This window comes from Nematolebias whitei, chromosome 18 (genome assembly GCF_014905685.2).
Source record: "Nematolebias whitei isolate Nwh7 chromosome 18, NemWhi1, whole genome shotgun sequence".
Classification (NCBI taxonomy): domain Eukaryota; kingdom Metazoa; phylum Chordata; class Actinopteri; order Cyprinodontiformes; family Rivulidae; genus Nematolebias; species Nematolebias whitei.
The window spans coordinates 37,149,242-37,169,426 of NC_056515.1; the positions used below are offsets into that span (position 1 = coordinate 37,149,242).

Below are 20,185 nucleotides of genomic sequence, written 5' to 3' on the forward strand. Positions count from 1 at the left end.
CACTGAGAAGGTGCTATTTATAAGACTGAGTTTGTTGCAGCTCCTCAGACTGATGAAATGTTTCAACAAGAAGAATCCATCCATAGGATCTGACTTTTTTTTTTTTTTGATACTTTTAAAATTTATTTTTCTGGTAACATTTGGTGTGTTTGTAACCAAGTCAATCCCAACACAAACTGAGTGCTAATGGATCGCATGAAAACTTCAAAACGTTAACATATGTTGGACTCTTATTTTCATACTTTCAATATATTTGTGAGTTGCATTTGTGTTGTGACTGAAACCCTTTGCAAAGCCTCTAAATGAAAATGATTTCATAATTCAGCTCTAGGCAAGATAATTTACAAAACAGTTGTGAGACCAGGTATGTTGTATGGTCTGGAGACAGTGGCATGGACAAAAAGACAGGCGACAGACTGGAAGTGGCAGAAATGAAGATGCTGAAGTTCTCTTTAGGAGTGACAAGGATGGATAAGATAAAGGTCCCTGGTTCGATCCCGGGTTTCGGCACCATTTTGTGAGAACCTAGACCAGGTCCGTCCCTGAAACCGGTCCGACTTCCCACCACCAGCATCTGGTTATTTAATTCCCAGATGGGGAGGAAACTCACTCTAACTCAAATAAATCAAGAGAGATAATTTATTTTTTTACCAATTTAATGTTCAACAGGCAGGAGAAAGTTAGAGGTTCAGCGCTGAGGCGTCCGTCCAAATCGTCTTAACCCGGAAGTGGAAGCGGAGTGCCCCGTGTCACATAATACCCCTGCTTATATTGTCCCTTGGCGCTGCCTTCACATCCAGGAGCACAGCTTATCAGAGTGTATCAGTTGGGTGACTGTGTGACGTCATTGATCTTATCTGTTTCTGATGGTGAAAAATGGGTGAAAGTGCAAATCTACGTGACGGAAGCCAGCCTGGGTAGCTCACTCAGAGCAGCTGGGCCCGACTCATCCGTACAGAACCGGGTCATAACTGGTCCGTCTCTGGGCAGAGAAGACCAGGGGTCTCAGCATGATGAAGTAAGATAACTCTTAATTAGCTGAGATCATGAGAGGCACAGCACAGGTTGAACAACTGGGAGATAAAGTTAGAGAGGTCAGACTGAGATGGTTTGAACATGTCCAGAGGAGGTGCTGGGATGCAGCTGCCTGGAAAAAGACCAAGAGGAGATATATGGATGCAGTTAGAGAGGACATGGAGGTAACTGGAGTGAGGACAGAGGATGCAGAGGACAGAGTGTGATGGAGGAGGACTCGCTGTGGAGACCCCTGAAGAGGGAAAAGCCAATAGAAGAATTCAGCTTTAGACGAGGCAGCCTCAAGCACATTATTACTTTGATAAATACAATAGAAACACATGGCCACTATCCTTTAAATGCTGTTTTAGGACTGTAAGAGGCCGCTAGTATACCCAGAGAAAACGAATGAATACAAGGACAAAAGGAACCATTTTTATACAGAACAGAGATTCTATTTGAAGACATCGCCGTGGAGCAACAGTACTAATCCTACAACGCTTAAACTCGTTTTTCTGTTGATTCATTACTAAGAAGTTCTTCTCCCACTCTTGTGCTGTATTAATTCATTGCTTTCTATGTACAAAGTTGCAGGGAAGAACATAAAAAGCCTAGATCGGCGTGTAGGCTGCTCATTTTTAATTATTCTGACGCTGTGCAGCATGTGTCATGACACAACGAATTTGTCTTAGTCACATCCTCTACAGTTGGGTACATGAATGTACATGCACTTTGAAGTTCTTAAAACTGTGACAGAATAAGATATTTGTGTGCTTTTTGACAGAACAAGTGGAAGTGGGTGGGTTGATGCCACTGTTATCTGAGGATAAAGTATACAGCGACTGCCAAAGCCCGAGGCAGGAGGAACAAGGAACGAGGGGGCAAGTAGCAGATTAGAAAATTCAATTTAGGGCAAAGAGGGGGTGGATCTTTTATATAAGGTGCCACTGAGATTTTATTTTTCTTTCTCCGTTTCTGTTGAGGATACAGCACACACACATTCAGACACTTTCAAAAAATCTGCTGTAAAATCTTTTCTCTGCCTGTTTTGGTCGTGTTATCCGGTAACACAGAGGATCCCTATTTGTCTTTGCTGCAGGGTCGAAGCGAGCTCGAAATGCTGCTAATAATACACAACTCACTGGGGTTTGTGCTGAGCATGTGTGACTGTATTTTTGTGTTAAGGATGGGGCGGAGCGCCTGAGGGGGAAAACAAGCTCCGTTACAAGTTTTTAGTACATGCATCATCATCCAGCGCACCCTCAGCGGGATGTCTTTTTGAGAATGACCCTGCAGTCGAGGGAACAGGGCATGAAATTGGCCTTATGAGGAAGTGAAGTATGTCTTTTTCTAAGAAGTAGTTTTCACTTAAAGGAAGTTGTGTTTTTTTTTTTAAGCGAGATTCACTAAAAAGGTTATGAACAATTGATATCTTGCAGCTTATCATAGTTTTTCCACTTTATATTATTAGTAGTAGTAGTGTGGTGCAGATGCCCCCACAATTGAAGTTCTGTTATTGCTCAGCCAGCTGCAGTAAAATGTCACAATTCTACATTTTTTATCTGGTGAACTGAGGAGTGGGGTGAGCCCCAGTTGGAGTCACACGCTCAGCCTGTGTTGACATCCCTTAACAAAAAGTAGTACATCTGAAGTTCATTTTTGCAAGTATACTTTAAGTTAAGTATAAGTATATCAAGTATACTACACCCATACTTGTAGTGTACTAGAAAGTATACTGATTTAATACTTGTTTGGACTAAATTGGGACATTTTTATACTATTTTTAAGTATATCAAATAAAGTAAACTTCAAGTACACCTCCTCATTTTTAGTGTAAAATAAGTATATTTGTAGTACACTTAAATAAACTACTTTTTGCTAAGGGCTGATCTGCTCTGGGGACGCCGTCAGGAGGGGAGCAGTGAGACACTGACTTACACCAACTCAAACCTAAAAAAATATTAGTGGTTAATGTGAATGCATTTGAAGTATATTTTTATCAGAATGATACATTAGCTTACTGAAATGTGTGGTTATATGTAGGCCTGTCACAATAAGCAATAAATCAATTACGTGCATGATAAATGAAAATTATCAACCTCATATTTATCGGCTTTATTGTTTTTTCATCTCTCTCTTTCTACTGAAGACACTGGATGACAAAAGGTTCAACTCTGGTGCTCTTCACTGACCCCTCCCTTTCTCTTCTCTTTAAAATCTATTTTAACCGTTCAAAAATCAAATTTTTTGATCATTAAAAGCAGCTAAGCTGAGAAGCTAAGCTAACGGGTCGACCTCGAGAAAAGAACCTCCGTCTTGTTGAAGCTCCAAAATTCACTGTTAAAACCCGTGCCTTCATCTAAAAAGTTGTTTTTCTGTTTTGAGAACCTAATAAAGGAAGGAGATACAGCCCATGTCACATCAAGGGGCCTCACTCCCATTTTTCTTAGAGACACGCTGCTCCTCCCTCACTATCCATCCTTTGGTTCAAACAGTCTTATACTGCCATCAGGTGGTCACAAAACGGTACTACACGCAAAACAAATTAACCAACATTTCTTCTTAAATTTGGCAATAATAACTCATTATCAAATTTCAAACAATATTATCGTTAATCGCAATAATTTCTGAGGCAATTAATTGCCCAGAAAAATTTGTTATTGTGACAGGCCTAGTTATATGTGTTTGTTTATTTAGTTATTCATTTTTATAGTATATTGTTAGCTATTGTTCATGTCTGAAGCAGGCTCAGGAAAAGTGATCGTCATCCATTTCAGAAGGTTTATTATACACGCATGTAAGGTACAAAAATTACCAGCCCCGGGCCATTAATACCTCCCCATGTGGTCACAAGCAAAATGGCCCTGAGCATAGACGGAACACGCATCTTCTTCAGAGCTTGGCCATATCTCCCAGGAGGAGTCACCACCGTTGACAATGGGAAGCCCTATCCTATCATGTGACCCATTGAAACCTCGCCATCTTCTAAAATGGTGTGTGCATGGACGTTTGGATTTGTAGGCGTGGAACTCAAAACTACATTCACTACCGGAAACTGAAATCAGATTGTGTTTCAATACGATATCATACTAAATAAATAAAACAAAATACAAATATCCACACATTTCATTAAGCTAATATAATATTCTAATGAAATAATATTGTGTTAAAATGAGGCAGATCTGATTTCCGGTTTCGTTTCTGGTAGGAAATGTAGTTTTTAGTTCCACGCCTACAAATCCCAAAAAGCCACCATTTTTGGAAAACAAGATGGTTTCACTGGTTGAGAGCTGGTCACATGAAGTAGAATAGGATTTCCCATTCGTCGACGGTGGCAACGACTCCTGGGAGGTGTGGCCAAGCACTGACGAAAATGTATGTTCGACTGACGCCCAGCGCCATTACTGTGAACGCATGGCGGAGGCAGTTGTGACCCAGTGCTGGTTATTTTGTACGTATGTGTAACTTAAAGTAAACATGGGACTGTTGCCTGTGCAAGTCTTCTCCAGATCCTTAGAACACAGAAATACAGATGCATTCTTTCACCTGTTGCACAGTTTTATGCAGAAATGAGATATTTCTGCTGGTTGTCCCCCAAGCTATGCTTGAAGTGCTACATGTAGCTGCTGCTGTTTTGCACTTTAAAATAACCACAGAAATTCATGTAAATAACCACGTCTAGCAAAACTGATGGCATTTTAGAGATATACTGTACAAACAATTGTTTGCCTGAATAGTTACACCACGGCACTGCATGGCTCAGCAAGAGGCAAACAGAGCGCTACCTCTAGCTTTTTAGCTAGCATGTCTGTATTGCATACCACTAAGTCAGGTTCGGTTCTTTAGGTGGGGCGCCCTGCTTGTATAATGGTAGGGGAAATACTGAAGGTCATGCAAATACAGCAGTTGTTCACAACCTTTAAAAAAAAACTCAATTTAGTTTGCTTTTATACTTTGCTAGCCAATTTTCCACCCTTTTAGTGATGGTACAAAGTATAAAGAAGCACTAGAACAAGGCAACGGAAAGCATTGTTGTGCCTCTGTGAGCTGTCCACCAGCTTCTCTAGCAGTTTGATGATTGGCTAACAGAAAACTGGTCTGACTGCGTGTATAAAAAAAAAAACCCTACATTTTGCAGACACAGAGGAGTTCCAATTGATGATAAAACGCTTTTAATTATTCAAACTTTTAAAACTCCATCTTGCTCGATCACAGAAGTTCTGGATGTAATAATTTATGACCAGCGAGGATTTTATGATACACATATCAGAAGCTGTTTTGGCATAATGTTGGGGAGAGTTGGGGTGGGAGCAAATGAAATAAAAGGAGTCTGGAGTGAGAGGCGTGCTGTATATTCTGTCTCCAGAGTGAACGCCTTCTTGCACTTAATCCCTTCATAGCTCTAATGAGGGAAAGCAGAAAATGAAAATATACTTTTAAGTGGTTTTTGGAGCAACGCCTGTCAAGTGGAACAGGACTGCAGGGAGAATTAGCCCGGGGTCAAGCAAAGTGACTGACTGTGACATTTTCTCTCTAAAGCCATTTGAGGATGGGGATTTGTGTACGGAACAAATTCTCCCAGCTGTAAGGAGCAGCATCGAGCAGCGACAGAAGAAGTTCTAAATCGACATTTTTTTCTTCAACTAACAGGACAGACATTAAAATAATGAGCTGATGCCGATCTGGGGTAATTCATCACCTGCTGATATGAAGGGAAGAACGTTTGTTTCCGTTAGCAAAGTATCTGATAGACAAGTAAATATATTTTAATGAAACTCTCGAAGTTATCATTAGATGTACATCTGGTTTACGTCTTAGTCAACCGGATTCAAGATGGCCAACTTCAGCGGGTTTTAATGGCAACGTTTTAAGCAAAGCTCTCGAGGAATGTTCCGTCCTCCGAATCCTCACCAAATTTGACCTTTGTCTGTAAAACACGCTTGACGAGTTATATAAAAAAAAATAAAATCTCAGGTTGATTACTGGTGGCAGCCATCTTGAAATTGATTGACTATATAAGTTAATCAGCTGTGGATGTATACACAGTGATTACTTTATAAGACTTTCATTGGGAGGCTGCTGTAGCTGAGTGGGTAGAGCAATTGTCCTGTGGGACATGAAAAGTGTCCCTGGGCAAGACGTTGAACCCCTCATGTGTGTCCCATCAGTGAATGACTGCAATATAAAGCACCGATTTGTCTTTATAGAATGATTTACTCAGCTTAGCTCTGTACAGATGTAGTAGGGGACCGTATGGATGTGTGTGGAGGTAAATTAGGGTGCAGATTGTATTGTAAAGAGCTTTGAGTACCTTGGTTGGATAGAAAGGTGCAATACGAGTAGTAGTAATGCAATTAGTACAATAGACATTCTCTTATCTGCTACTATTCCAAGTTTTACCTCAGTATTTGCCCAACTGTATGATTTATAGCCATTTTTGTCTGCACTAATGTTGATCAGCTGTAGCAGCCATCTTGACTTGACTCCAAATGTTAAGTTTTTATTCTAATGATTACATTGTGGGAGTTTAATCAAAACACGTTTGCACTATTACGAGATCATGTGCCAACAGCAAGCATAGAAATATCAACAAAAACACACAAACTACACAAAGTTTTTGTTTAATATAATATCTGACTTATTACTTCCCGCTAATCAACTTACATATTTGACTAACAACTACATTTTCTTGGAAAGGTTGTAATTAGTGTCTACATGTTTATCAGGCTACAAGGACAAAGCTGATTATGTAGATTGCAATTAAAATTGTAGCTATTCAAATTTAAAACTTCAATGAAATCACTACAGTAACAAAAATAAACACTTTTCTTTTCTACCAAGTGAAATTTAACCTGGTTTTTCACATTTAGTTTGCGTTATACTTCTCTTAATCGGCTAATTAAAATATGTCACCTCTTGGTTTGTTCTCATTTACCCCCTCACACAGACGCTTTCTCCATTATCATATGTAACCTGATCTGACTGTGGCATTAGCATAAGAATTCTGGTCATGTCAGCAATCTCAGCACAGTTGCACATATCTGGATCTGCAAAAGTTTCCAAGTTTGGAGTTTCCTGTCTTAAATCTTTAGGACTGCAGTAAAAGTGAACAGTGAATGGTTTCTCGCTGTGCACAGGAACCATTCCGTGTCATTCTATTCAATACCTCACAGAAATCCTGCCACAGCGGGGGAAATGTGTTCTGCCGCCTTTTGTTCTTCCACATTGCCGTCCGCAGGGATTGATGGCGCTACACTGAGCCATAATAAAAAAGCCACACCGCCAGCTGTGGGTACTAGCAAAATGGCACTTTCATCAAACTAAACAGGGCTGGCGCCAGCTTCTCAATTATTTAGTACTTGAAATAAGCAACAGTATAGAACACTTCTGAATCGATGATTGCGAGAGCCATCGATGGTGTTAAAGAGGGTTTGATGTTTTTCAGATGATGATTATGTAGAGGCAGACAATCCTCTGATTGCTACTGAAATATCATAACGCCGACTTTTATCACTGAGGCGTTGCATTCCTTGAAGGCATGCATATTGCCTGCCCCCTTCCATTTCAGAGTTTTAGACTGAGAACATCTTATGCTAAGATATGACTGAGTTGTTGCCGTTTCTGTCCAACATCATGCACAAATCTCCTGAGATATCCCAAAAAGTTTTCTTCCTGTGTTGTAACTCTTTTACTACACCCTACTCCTAGCAGTGGCTATAGCTATTTAAGTACTGGGTCATGTTCATTAGCTGTGGTGGTTTTAATGGTGGGCGGCACAGTGGCGCAGTTGGTATAGCTGCTGCCTCTCAACGAGAAGGTCGCCGGTTCAAATCCTGGCTGGGGGCTTTTCTAAGGGTGGAGTTTACATGTTCTCTCCATGTATGTGTGGGTTTTCTCTGGGTACTCCAGTTTCCTCCCACAGACCACAAACATGCATGTTAGGCTGATTGGTAACTAAATTGTCCCTAGGTGAGAGTGAGAATGGTTGTTTGTCTCTTTTGTCTCTATGTGGCCCTGTGATGGACTTGTGAACTGTCCAGGGTGTCCCCTGCCTCTCGCACAGTGATGGCTGGATATGGGAGGCAGTGACTCAAAAGGAAATAAGCAGGTAAAGATGATGGATGGATGCAGGTATGGTTTTAATGGTGACGCTGTTCATCAGTTGTCAAAGAACATCCCGTAATTACATTCTGCAGGTTCCATTAATTTTTGTCCAGTAGTTCTCAATATTTTAGTAACGGACAAATATCCAAACTAAGCAATGCAGGCGAAAACAATTTGATTCTGCCTAACATTGTAAAGTCAGGTCCTCTGGATGGATTCTTTGAATATAAATGGATTGTAAATGGACTGAGCTTATATAGTGCCCTTCTATCTAATCAAGACACTCAAAGCGCTTTACACTACAACATGTGCCCATTCGTACAGTACTCTACTACGTCTCTACAAAGCTAATCTGAATCCTTTATGATTGTCCACTGTTGTCACCACTTTTTGTTAAAATCAGGCCTCTCTTGTAAACGAGTCACCGAGGCTCAATGGGATTAACCTGTATAAATAAAGGTTGAATGAATGAATGAATCTGTAGAGACTAATCAGTGCTTTAGGTCACGTTTATACGCCAATGGGACACACATCGAAAGCTATAAGGGGTTCAGTGTCTTGCCCAGGGACACCTCAACATGTGAATGCTGGTGGAATCGAACCCCCAGCTCTCCCATTAGAGGACGACTGCTCTAACCACTCAGCCACAGCCGCCCCAAATATGACATTGTCTTCACCATTTGGCAGTGGGTGACAAAGATGCATGATGTATCCGTCTACCTCCTTCGTACAGAAATTAAACTAACTGAAGTGTGTCTTATCAAACAGTCTGCTTCAAACTCACAAAAGGCTAATCTTGAATTAATTGACAATTTTTTTTTTTTTGCTCTGATTCAAATAGTATAAAAGTTTGTTTTTGAAAGAATATTTCAAGAAACCGTTAAAAGAAGCAACCTCAAGAAAATCATAGCAGGTAAGGACGTGTCAGACTAATTTGAAACTGTAACATTGGCAAAATTGCCTTTTGATAGTCAGATTCTCCATACTGGTCAATGAAAAAAGTAAAAGCACATTTTTCTGCCAAAAAAGCTTTTGGAGATATTCTTCTTGGTTAAGAAAAGTTGATAAAATTAACTTAATGAGCATACACTGTATATTTATGCCATGGCTACTAAGTCTTTATACTTGGAGTAGTTTTCATTCTACCAAAATCCTAGGAATTTTTATTTTCAACTTTTTAAAGCTGTTGGTCTTCCACCAATTTGCAATTAAAGGCTAAATAAATCAAAAACAATATTAAAGCCAATCAAGCTAGTAAGATAAAAGGTCATGTCTAAAGTAATGTAGATGTTTTTTTTTTCCCATTTAAAACAGCAAAGTTCAGAAAAAGTGCTTGTTCTGGCTAAATATTAATTACATCGTGGAACAGGCGTAGTTGTCATTGGAAACGAACTACATCATATTGTAGGACATTTGCGTACATAATACAGTGATAATGAGCATTCTTATTTTATTATTTTATATATGAGCTCAAAAGAAAATAACCACATCTACGTTAGCAGAATCAACTTCACAGGTTGAAGCTGGTGCTTAAAAGGTGAAAGCAAAAAATGACCAATGTGTGGCCTCAAATTGCCCTTTATATGTGAAAATAATTTAAATTAATTAAATAATGCATCTAACAATATTTACTTCTTAATCAGGGTTAACGCGGTTGATAGAAACTAACTGCAATGTTGATATTTTCATAACATAGGACTGTGCTTGAAGCTTTTCTTGTCCCCCTCAGAAGAACTTTAACTTTATACAGTAGATATTCTTGCAGTACCAACTGTGCGGCAGCATATTAGTGATTCGGCGCTCATTAAAATAAAATCTACATTTTTACAGTCTACATGGAAATGTTTCGATATTAGAAAGCTTTTAAAAGATCTTTAACTCGTGAATAACTAAAACTTGCATGCAGCAAGAGGTGCAAATGCAGAAGAAAATCTGTGTAGCCAGGACGGGAAACGTGTATTTTCTTGTGCTGAATCAGAGCTAGCATAGATATTTTGGTTTTCTCTAGCAGTGACCAAGTACTTTATTTTAACAATTCCACTTTTCATCCTAACAAGAAGATATTGGTCCAAGATCAAAGCGCTCAGGGATGTGGTTACCTGCTTAGCAATTGTTCAATTATTTTGTGATTGAGAATAATTAGTGTCCTGTGGCCATTTCATAGCACATAATGTTTTTTTTTCTTTGTTTGAAGAAATTAAATCAAAGGTTGTCAAGTGTGCTTTTGTATAAAAATAAACATAAAAATAAAAACCACACTGTTGGACTGATTCTCATCCTAATTGACTATAAAGCAAAAACTGGTTCTACCCTGCAGCCACCACTGAATAATGACTTATAAAGTGCCCCTTCACCCCGAGAGCACTTTGTAGATCTAGTCACTGATTGATTGATTACCTGTTACCTCATGATGTCCTTTACATGGAGACAAACGCACAAATCGGTGGTTTCTTTACAAAAGTCTGTCCATGTCAGTGGATATTTTCATTTTTCTCTGTGTAACAATGCTTTCACTGTAGGTTAAGAAGCAGAGTATATCATGAAAGTAGACCAACTGTATTATAACCCCCCCACCCCCATATCCTTATTTGAACATGGGGTGATGGTCATTTAGATATTTTACTACTTCCCTGTGAGAAATATAGACTGTGCAGCATGATTGTTTATCCCTGAAGTTATGTTTCATTTTCAAACTACGGAATATGGATGATGGCAGTGAAGTTTTATTGTAGTTTACAGTTAAATGAAAATTTCTATTTTTTTGTTCTTGGTCTTGTGCAATTCTATTTAGCTTTTATTAATACACTAAAACTTTACAAAGATTAGAACAAAAGTTTCTGAGCGGTTGTAGATGTTTTAGTAAAACCTTGAAAATGATGATATGCACAGTCTTGTCGAAGGTCTTATGAAGTTTTACTTCTTGATGTCTTGACTCTCAGATATTACCGTACCAAATTGAGTTCAACAGCTGGCTGAGTTGGTCATTTTTGTGCTTTCTAAGATCAGTGGCTGTGGCTGTCTTGATTCGGGTTAGCTCCAAAGGTTAATGAATCGTAGATGTACAACCCATGATTATTTTCTGAAGGTTTTAATAAAATTAATCCAACGGTTTAGATTTTCTAACAAACACACAACAGACACATGATTGCCCACCTTTTGAGGTGGCAGATGATTATGAATTAACAAGAAAGATTACTGCGCTGCTGCCTTCATCATCCTAGCCAAGGCCTTGGGCTCTATAGACCATCTTGCTGGAAAGGCTGAGACATCAGTCTGTCAGAGTTCAATTGCTTGGTTCAAAAGCTACTGTTCTGGGCAAACGCAATCAGTGAGGGCTGAGGGTCACCTGTCAAATCCGCTACCTATCAGCAAAGGCATCCCCCAAGGCTCCATGCTTGGTCCAACACTTTTCAGCATATACTTCAACAATGTAACAAATTCTGTGAACTGTCTTGTTCACACACATCTGTACGCCGATGACACTATTATGTATACCGCTAGTACCTCTCTTACCTCTGCCCTCTTCACACTACAAATTAATTTAAATAACATTGGCATACTTTTTAATCTTCATTTAAAACTGAACAGCAGCACAGTAGTCTTTCTGAAAACAAAATGCATGATCTTTAGCAGAAACCTCCCTCAAACAGTTTGCCCAAAGAAAATCCTCTTCTTGGATGGCTCAGAACCAGTTTGCCAGCAGCTACAAATACCTTGGCATTTGGCTCGATCCTTGGCTTTCAAACGAAACTCACATCTACACTCTGCTCTCCTAAATCAAATCCAGAATAGGATTCCTCTTCTAAAACAAATCCTCACCAACTCAAACTGTTAAACAGCTTTTGGTAAAAATTACAATACTTCCGATCTTCCCCTGTGGCGACATCTTCTGCAGAACTGTTTCCAAAACTCTGGTCCACAAACTGGACACTCTTTACCATGCAGATATTAAACTGGTCATCCAAGCTCCCTTCAACACTCATCAATGGTCTCTGTATTCCCTGGTGAACTGGCCCTCTCTTCACCCCCACAGAAAAACAAACTGGTTTCTGCTGATCTATGAAACCCTCACTGGTAAAATCCCATCTTACCTCTGTTCATTACTCACTATCTGTAGCAACATGCATACCCTCCACTCCAGCAGCTACATTTCCATACTTGTCCTTAAAGCACACACCTCATTTGGTCGTTCATCATTTCAATTTTCTGCTACTAATGATTTGAGCCATCTACAACAAACTCTAAAATGTGCTTAGTTTTTCCCATTTGCATTGTTTAAAAAGTCTGTGAAAGCATCACTTGATGACTGCTGCACATGCTTTTAGTATTTTTTTTCCTCAGTCTCTGTTGTTACTCTCTTTTATCATGAACGCTGTCCTAGCTCCTTGTTATAATTTCACATGGTCTCTAGAACTTGATGTTTGATTGTCAGATATTTATACGTTGCCTGTCTGGTGTTCTCCCACTCCTGTATTTGCTGCCTCTTGGCCAGGTTGTCACTGTAAATGAGAATTTGTTCTCAACTGACTAATCTGGTTAAGTATATGCCAAATAAATAAATGACCCCAGTTCCTCTATAAAGAGCTGGTCAGCCACTCTCAGGCATGGTAATCCACCTTGACGATGACTTTTGAATGATTCTATTTAACCCTGAGAGGGAACTGTTGAATCAGTGTAAAATTAAATCACAGCATGAAGGTGAATAAGATCTTTACATGGCCTTATAATGACCCTCTGTTAGTATGGAGTTTGACTGTGTCTAACAAAGCTCCACCCTATACCCCATCCCCTCACTGTGGGTGTTTGGATCCAAAGTCTTCTGTGTACTTGCCCACATGTCAGGAGTATGGTGACAAGTGATTTATATTTTCTTTATGCACCACTGAGCTTTCAAAAGTTCATTCATCTTTGTAATGAACAGTTTATGTACTGCAGCCCTACTGTATAATCCCTCTCAATATAAGTAAGTGTCCTTGTGGACAGTCTGAGCATGTCTGACCTGCAACGTTTTCAGTCAACCGAGGAAGATTTGCTCTTCTGCTCTTTCCTGCAGGTTGCACAAATGAATAGGAATCATAGTTAAAGAAAATGTTGCGAACTCTTAACTCGCATTCACAATGGACTTTCACAACCAATCTGGTGTCACAGCACCTTCCCACAGGATGTGGGGACGTGCAAACTTTCACTGTGTTTTACAACATATGTCACAGCAGTAGGCACCGAGTGTTCTTAAAACTGTGCACCTTCAAATATAATTTCCAGCCCACTTTGATTGAAAGGCACGCCAGTTTATCAGTCTTTCAGAGTAAAGCTGCCAACCGTGTCCCAACATGGAGCCCTCCTTTATAGTCAATTAAGCATTTTCATAAAAAAACTCAGAACTGATGTAGCGTGGAAAAATATTTAAATCCAACAGAATATGATTAGATGTTAAGTTCTCTTGTCATTTATTTATTTTTCAGCCCTCATTTCTTTTGATATTTTATATGGCTTTTGTCGCATGCCTGCAGATTTCAGGGTCAAATACTTGAGATGGTCTTTTAAACTCTGTTGCCCAATTCTTTACTTTTACCACTTTTTCGGATCTATTGGGAAGTGTGCATTCTCTCTGCAAAACATTTCACCATACTTGTCTCAAGTGAAGAGGCCTGGCTGTACCCGTCAGCCTTAGTGCAACGCAAAAAGCCAGTTGCAGCACAGAGAAACCCAAGACCACACAGACCACAAACCTAACCCACCCTGAGCGTAGAAAAGTTGCCCAAAAGGGTTATAAACAATCAAACTTTTGCAAGTTTGGAAATATTTATTCCCAGAGACTCAAGTTTAGTTGGAGATTCCTCTCCCACAAACTAAAAAAGACACCAAAAGGGACACATGCTGGGGGAAAGTGAGGACTACAAAATACTTAGACATGTCCAATTATTCATAGTAGTTTAAAGTCCGTTTAAAATTTTGTGTAATTTTAAACAATACAGGGAAGTACTTGGATGATTGCATGGATATAAAAGGCACACACCTTAGAGAGCAGAAATTATGAGTTTTAATCCGGTTCGTTTTCTTTTTCCGGATGAGACAAGTCAGCATTTTGCTTCACACTCAGTTCACCAGTTTTAGGTGGAATAATTGGAGACATCTAACATTTGTCATGGTGTAAATCGGGATCAAGGTGCTAGAGTACAATAATGTGTCTTTTTACAGGGCATACTTGATAAAGTATTTACCTCTCTCTTGAGCCTTGTGTTTAGTTTTAGTTTTTATTTTTAGGCTGATGCGATGGGTCATACCTCACACTCCCTGGAGCCAGAAATTGTGCAAGTGCAGGAGCCAGTGCCATTGCCTAGCACCTCCAGTGCCTCTGGTGTGGCAGCAGGGTTGTAGCTCATGTAATACTCTTGAAGTTGGGAGCTGAGGTTTTGCTCTGGCTCTGGGCTCTTTTTGCGACGCCTCCGTCCCACCATTGATCGCTGCTGCAACAACCGGGTCGCGCCTGGGTAACGCCGCCACAGCACATAAATAATTGTTAAGATTAGTGACATGGTGAAGAAAAGTGCCACACTGCCCACCACTACTTTGTGCAGAGTCATGTGCTCTATCACTGGGGGCGATATGTGCGTGGGTCGAGCGTGAACCACTGTGTTTCTGCTGTCTTTACTCATATGCCCTGGAAAAGTAGGATGCGAAATGGGTCGAAGTCTGAATGGTGGGATAGGGCCAAAGGTACTAGGTGGGAGAGAAGTTGGAGAACCACTTGTAGGAGCATAGGTTGGTTCAGCAGTTGCTTCAGAAATCAGCTCTGACATTGGAGATGGTGTTTCTGTCATAAAGTAATCATTTTCTTCACAAATACCATGGTTCCGAGTGACTTCCATAATCTTTTCTCCTTGGAGATGCTTTGGGCTGCTGCAAATCATAGTGGTGTCCTTGGTTCCTCGGAAATTTCTCAACCAAGCTACGAGGGGGCAAATTCCCATTCCACAATCCCACATGTTGCCAGCAAGGCTTATTGAGGTGAGGGAGATCCATGCCGAAACTGCCTCCTGAGACACGTTGGACAACTTGTTGGATTCCAGGTTCAAAACTTGAAGGTTTGGTAAACAGTGAAACACGGCTGGGTCAAGTGTTTGGATTTCATTTCCAGACAGATCCAGTTTTTGAAGTGTATACCAAGTCCATGGCAGGCCCTGGTTCACCACTCTAATGCGATTCCACTGCAGATAAAGGGATCTCAGATTGGCCAAGCGTGGAAACAGAAAAAAGTTGATTCTTGAGAACTGGTTGTGCTCCAAATGCAGCTCCATCAGCTTCTGTAATCCCAAGAAGGTGGTACGGGTAAGAGCTTTGATTCGATTGTACCCCAAATCCAGGAACTCTAAACTTCGGCATTCTAAAAATGCTCTGATTGGAATGTTTGAAAGTCCATTGGAGCGCAGGTGAAGGTTCTGTAATTTTCGCAAGCCATGGAATTGACCCGGCTGTAGAATTTCCAGTTTATTATACGACAAGTCCAGACTGCGGAGATTGGGAATGCCGTGGAATGTTGAATTATGCAGAGATGTTATCCTGTTAGAGCTAAGTATTAGCTCCTTTAATCTGCGGACTCCCTGAAATGCTCGACTGTCAACAGCTGATATCTGATTATGGTCCAAGTATATCCAGAGGAGCTGGCTGAGATGAGCAAACTGATAAGGTAGTAGGGTATGCAGTTCATTGTAGCGCAGAGAGAGGCCCTGGCAGCCTACGGAGATGTTTTCTGGGACATCTAGAAATCCTGATGAGTCACAATGAACCGTTTTTCCCTCACAGCGGCAGTTGTTGGGGCAGGTGCGCTCACCAAAGCTCAACAACAAGGGTGCTCGCAAGAGGAGGAGCAAAGGTAAAAGGAAGTGCGTCATCCGTCCATCACAGATCAATGGACCTGAAAGCAAGCATAAATGAAATAATGATTAGCTAAATTAGATGCTATACCAATTACTTTATATATGTGTCACAGAATAAAACCCTATACATCAAACCTGCTTTCAAGATTGTTCAAATTAACAATTTGATTGTTGAAAAGTACCTAAATTTGCACTATTATTGAATTTTTAGGTTATCTGTTCACATGATGGGTGATACTCATGCCTGTCTTTCTCATTTCTTGATTTTATTTTCACTTTTTCCTAAATTATTTTAAACACAAAGAGAATGAAGGTTGCATATATTTTGTTCTAAGACTTTTTCACAGTAATTCATAGATTAAATTCTCCACTTATAAGTTTCAAAGACACACGACTGGAATTTAGGTGATTGGTTTCCCCAAAAGACCTTCGTATGAAGGAGTAAGCCCTCATCTAGACAAAGCATGCTTGTGATTCTAAAAGGCTGTAATTTATTAGGTTTTTATTTTTAGCTGGTTTCATGTTGATTTATTTCCATGCAGGCAGCACAGACTACACACTGCTTTGACACTGTGTTCAGATCTTTAACAGGAAATGGAATGATGATGCAATGACGAATCAATGCAATTAGTGCAAATGGAGACATGAATTTACTGTGACTTACATGAATAAAATGTTTGTGTGAGCATTATTAGGAACTGCGTTTTTCTATACAGTATGATTACAGTATTTACTGTTTGCTGATTTATGTACTTAAAGGGCAATTGTCCTTGGTGAAACAGAGTTCTAGCGGTTAACATGGCTTTTAAAATTGTTTTATCAAACATGGTAAAACAAATCAATACAGAGGAGCTGAAATTTGAATTTGCACATTGTTAGGTAAAATGCAGCTGTGGCACCTCCATGTTCTCATTGATAATGTCAGTTTAAATGTTACAATTAGGATTTCAAAACTGTCATGTCTGACATCATTTGGTCCATTTAGTATTAATTCTATTCATTCATGTTTATACAAAAAATCTTGCACTCAATATAATAACATGTGTTCATCGGACTACGAAAGCCACGTAGGAGACTGTGTTTGTAGCACGGAAAGCTTCAAACAAGAAGCCTCAAAGCCTCGATGTCAGTTTCGTTACGCTAAGAGTTCTAGCCCTCCTAGACCCAGGGGTATCCACCTCCCCACAGTCCAGTTTTCACAGCTGAGGCCATGGACTGACATTTTCCTCACAAGCATCTTCTGCAGGAAGGATCTGAAACTGTTTCATCTCCAGGATGAGATGATCATCCTGTTCACTGTTGGTAGAACATGCCAGAAGCAAACACTAACAAAATGTTAACAAAACTTTACAGCTCTTGTTTCATTTTCTGTTATTATGTTTAAGGTAACATTGTTTTTAAAAGACCGCTTGTGACAAGCTACAAAAGTTAGCTTATGTATTGTAAAATAGTCTATTTCATTATATATGTTATGTTTGCTAAGTGCTGACATTAATATTTAGCAAATTGCTTGTTCTAAACATCACTTTAAAAACCAATGATTTGCAAAAAAAAAACAAAAAAAAAAACAAGATACATTGCATTTCCTGCAAAAATGAGGTGTAAATGCTTATTACAGAAGAACTTGATAAAAAAAACAACTGAGATTAGCTAAAAAAAACATGCTGAAATGTAGCTGAAATGAAGAACACACCTGAACTGGCTGATGAAAGCAGAAAGACACATATTTGCTAAATTAGATTTAAATAAGCAGAAATTAGCACAAAAATTGGGAAATTTGCTAAAAGAAATGCTGAAATTAACAAACAATAGCTGAAAAGTAGATGGAAAAAAAATAAGCTGAAAGAAGCAGAAATTACCATGCCAAAAAAAAAAAAAGAATTTCTGTGATAACGGCTTAAATTAGCTAATAAAAATGTTTAAAATGTAGCTGAAAATGTAGAACAAACTTAAATTAGCAGAAGAAAGCAGAAAAACACGTTTGCCCAATTAGGCTGAAAGACGTAGAAATGAGTACAAACAAGGGGAAATTATCTGGAAAAAAAAGCTGAAATCAGCAAATGACACCTGAAAAGTAGCTAAAAAGGCAGAAAATAAGTTTAAATTACCAGAATAAACTGGAGAGAGCACTTTTTTTTGCTGAATTAGGCTGAAAAAAGTTTAAATGAGTGCACAGAATGTGGCATTAGCTGAAAAAGCTAAAATTAGCATAAAACAGCTAAATAGTATCTGAGATAGCAGAAAAAGTTAAAACGCAGAAATAAGCTGAAAGGAGCATAACAAGCACGAAGAAGTTAGAAGAAGGTCAAAAATGTTCTAGTTAGCAGAAACATCCTGAAAACATCTGCAGTTAGCTGAAAGTAGCTGAAAAAAGTTTAAATTTGCACAAAGAAGCTGAAACAGAACGTGAAAGGAGCAGTAAAAGGTTGTAAACAGAGCTAAAGATTTGAAGGATGTAAAATGAGCTCAATTCATTTTGTATGAGGGGGAAAAAAAAAACTGCTAAAAGTTTAAATATTTCAAAAAGCTAAAGTTGCACCATTATAAAAAGGCACAGCACCCTTCTCCTGAATGAGCCAAACGTTTTGATGCATAAATTGCTGAAATAGCTTAAAAACTGTAGGACGAGAATCGTACGGAATAGGGATAGAAGTAGGAAGAATGATGAATATAAACAGGAAAACAATAGTGTGGATTTTTAATAAGCATTCGCACAATTAAAGTTCTAAACGACAAATGTTTTAGTATTTAAATTTGGTAAATGTATAGTTTTGCTTAAATTTTACCAAATAGCTTTGTATGTTACATTTGTGCAAAGTTGCTTCTATGAAGGATCAGTTATATCATATTTACAAGAAGCTGATAAAGATACATTTATCTACTTACTGTAAACGCTTGCCATTTATTGAACCAAAAATATAATGCAGTGTCCAAATAATATTAACAAAACGAAGTCCAGCCAGGATTACCAACAATAAATCTCTGTCAGATCAACCACTGGAGCTCACGTTGCAGCACCGTGAAGTGAAATTTAATTTCTGATTTATGTTTGGAAAATGACATCCCTGTTGATTTTTTTTTAAGGCCATGAAGATGACATTCCTCTGTCCCCATATTGGTCACATCGATGACTTCATTAAGGAAAAAGGGTGAAAATTAATACCTGGAGTTTAATTGAACAAAAATGAGTATATTTAAGGCTTTACATCTAATTATAGCTTCTTTAAAAAAAAGACTGTCGATTGCCTTATCAGGAACAAATGACTTCAGGTAATGACACTGTAACGACTTCTGAGAAGAAATTATCCCATCCGACACGGCGTGACTTCATTTGATACCTGTCTATAATTTCTTCCAACTCTTGTCTGTTCCTGGTCTTTTTGACAGCTTATGATAATTAAAAAGTCCATCACATTTATCAACTCTTTAGTATTCAAACACACTCTAAGGTTGTAGCTATCTAGTCATAGCCAAGACTTATTTAATAGATGTTACTATGTTTATGTAGACAATTTGTTTCACTTCACTTTACCATACTTGGAGGCAGCTGTCACAACAATCTCTAATTTACGTCTTCATTTTCAGTCCTTCAGTCCTAAACATCAAGACATTGGTTCCTGCCTAAGCTCACTTGGTAAACATTAGATCGTAAAGGTTCAAAACATCTGAAGGAACACATCTGGTAAGGTTACAGTACTGGGATTACTCTTGGAAAGTTACAGAAAGTCAGACTTCATTCTGAAAATGTTTTAAAACACGTGGCAGCACGACGGCTCAGTGGTTAGCGCTGTTGCCTCACAGCAAAAAGGTCATGGGTTCAGTCCCCAGTTGGACCTGGGGTCTTTCTGGTTAGAGTTTGCATGTTTTCTCCGGGTACTCCGGTTTCCTCCCACAGACCAAAAACATGCATGTTAGACTGACTCCAGTCCTCCCTTGCAAAAGAGATCTGTGACCTCAGTGGGATTTGCCTGGTTCAATAAAGGTTAAATAAAAATTTGCCATGCTTTATAAGTGCATGTAAAAAATCATTAATGTATCTAATCCTATTTGTGTTTGCCTTGACAAACGTAGATGGTAAATGGACTGTACTTTTATGGCGTCTTTCTATCTTATCAAGATACTTAAAGTTCTTTACAACAATCTGTGCCCTCATTCATACAGCACTCTACGATTTCTGTACAAAGACTAAT

The 20,185-nt window shown here is 39.1% G+C and overlaps 1 protein-coding gene across 1 annotated transcript in view; it reads right to left on the bottom strand.

Annotated features, from left to right (window-relative positions):
* The window catches only part of lrrtm4l1 (leucine rich repeat transmembrane neuronal 4 like 1), a 38,668-nt gene extending 22,431 nt beyond the window's left edge, over positions 1–16,237 (bottom strand). The window contains exons 1-3 of the mRNA XM_037692066.1: positions 16,234–16,237; positions 14,840–16,033; positions 14,403–14,779 (exon numbers count right to left, since the gene is read on the bottom strand). Coding sequence (XP_037547994.1) covers positions 14,403–14,779; positions 14,840–16,033; positions 16,234–16,237 — 1,575 coding nt within the window. The remainder of the gene's footprint in view (positions 1–14,402; positions 14,780–14,839; positions 16,034–16,233) is intronic.
* Between the last annotated feature and the right edge of the window lie 3,948 nt (positions 16,238–20,185).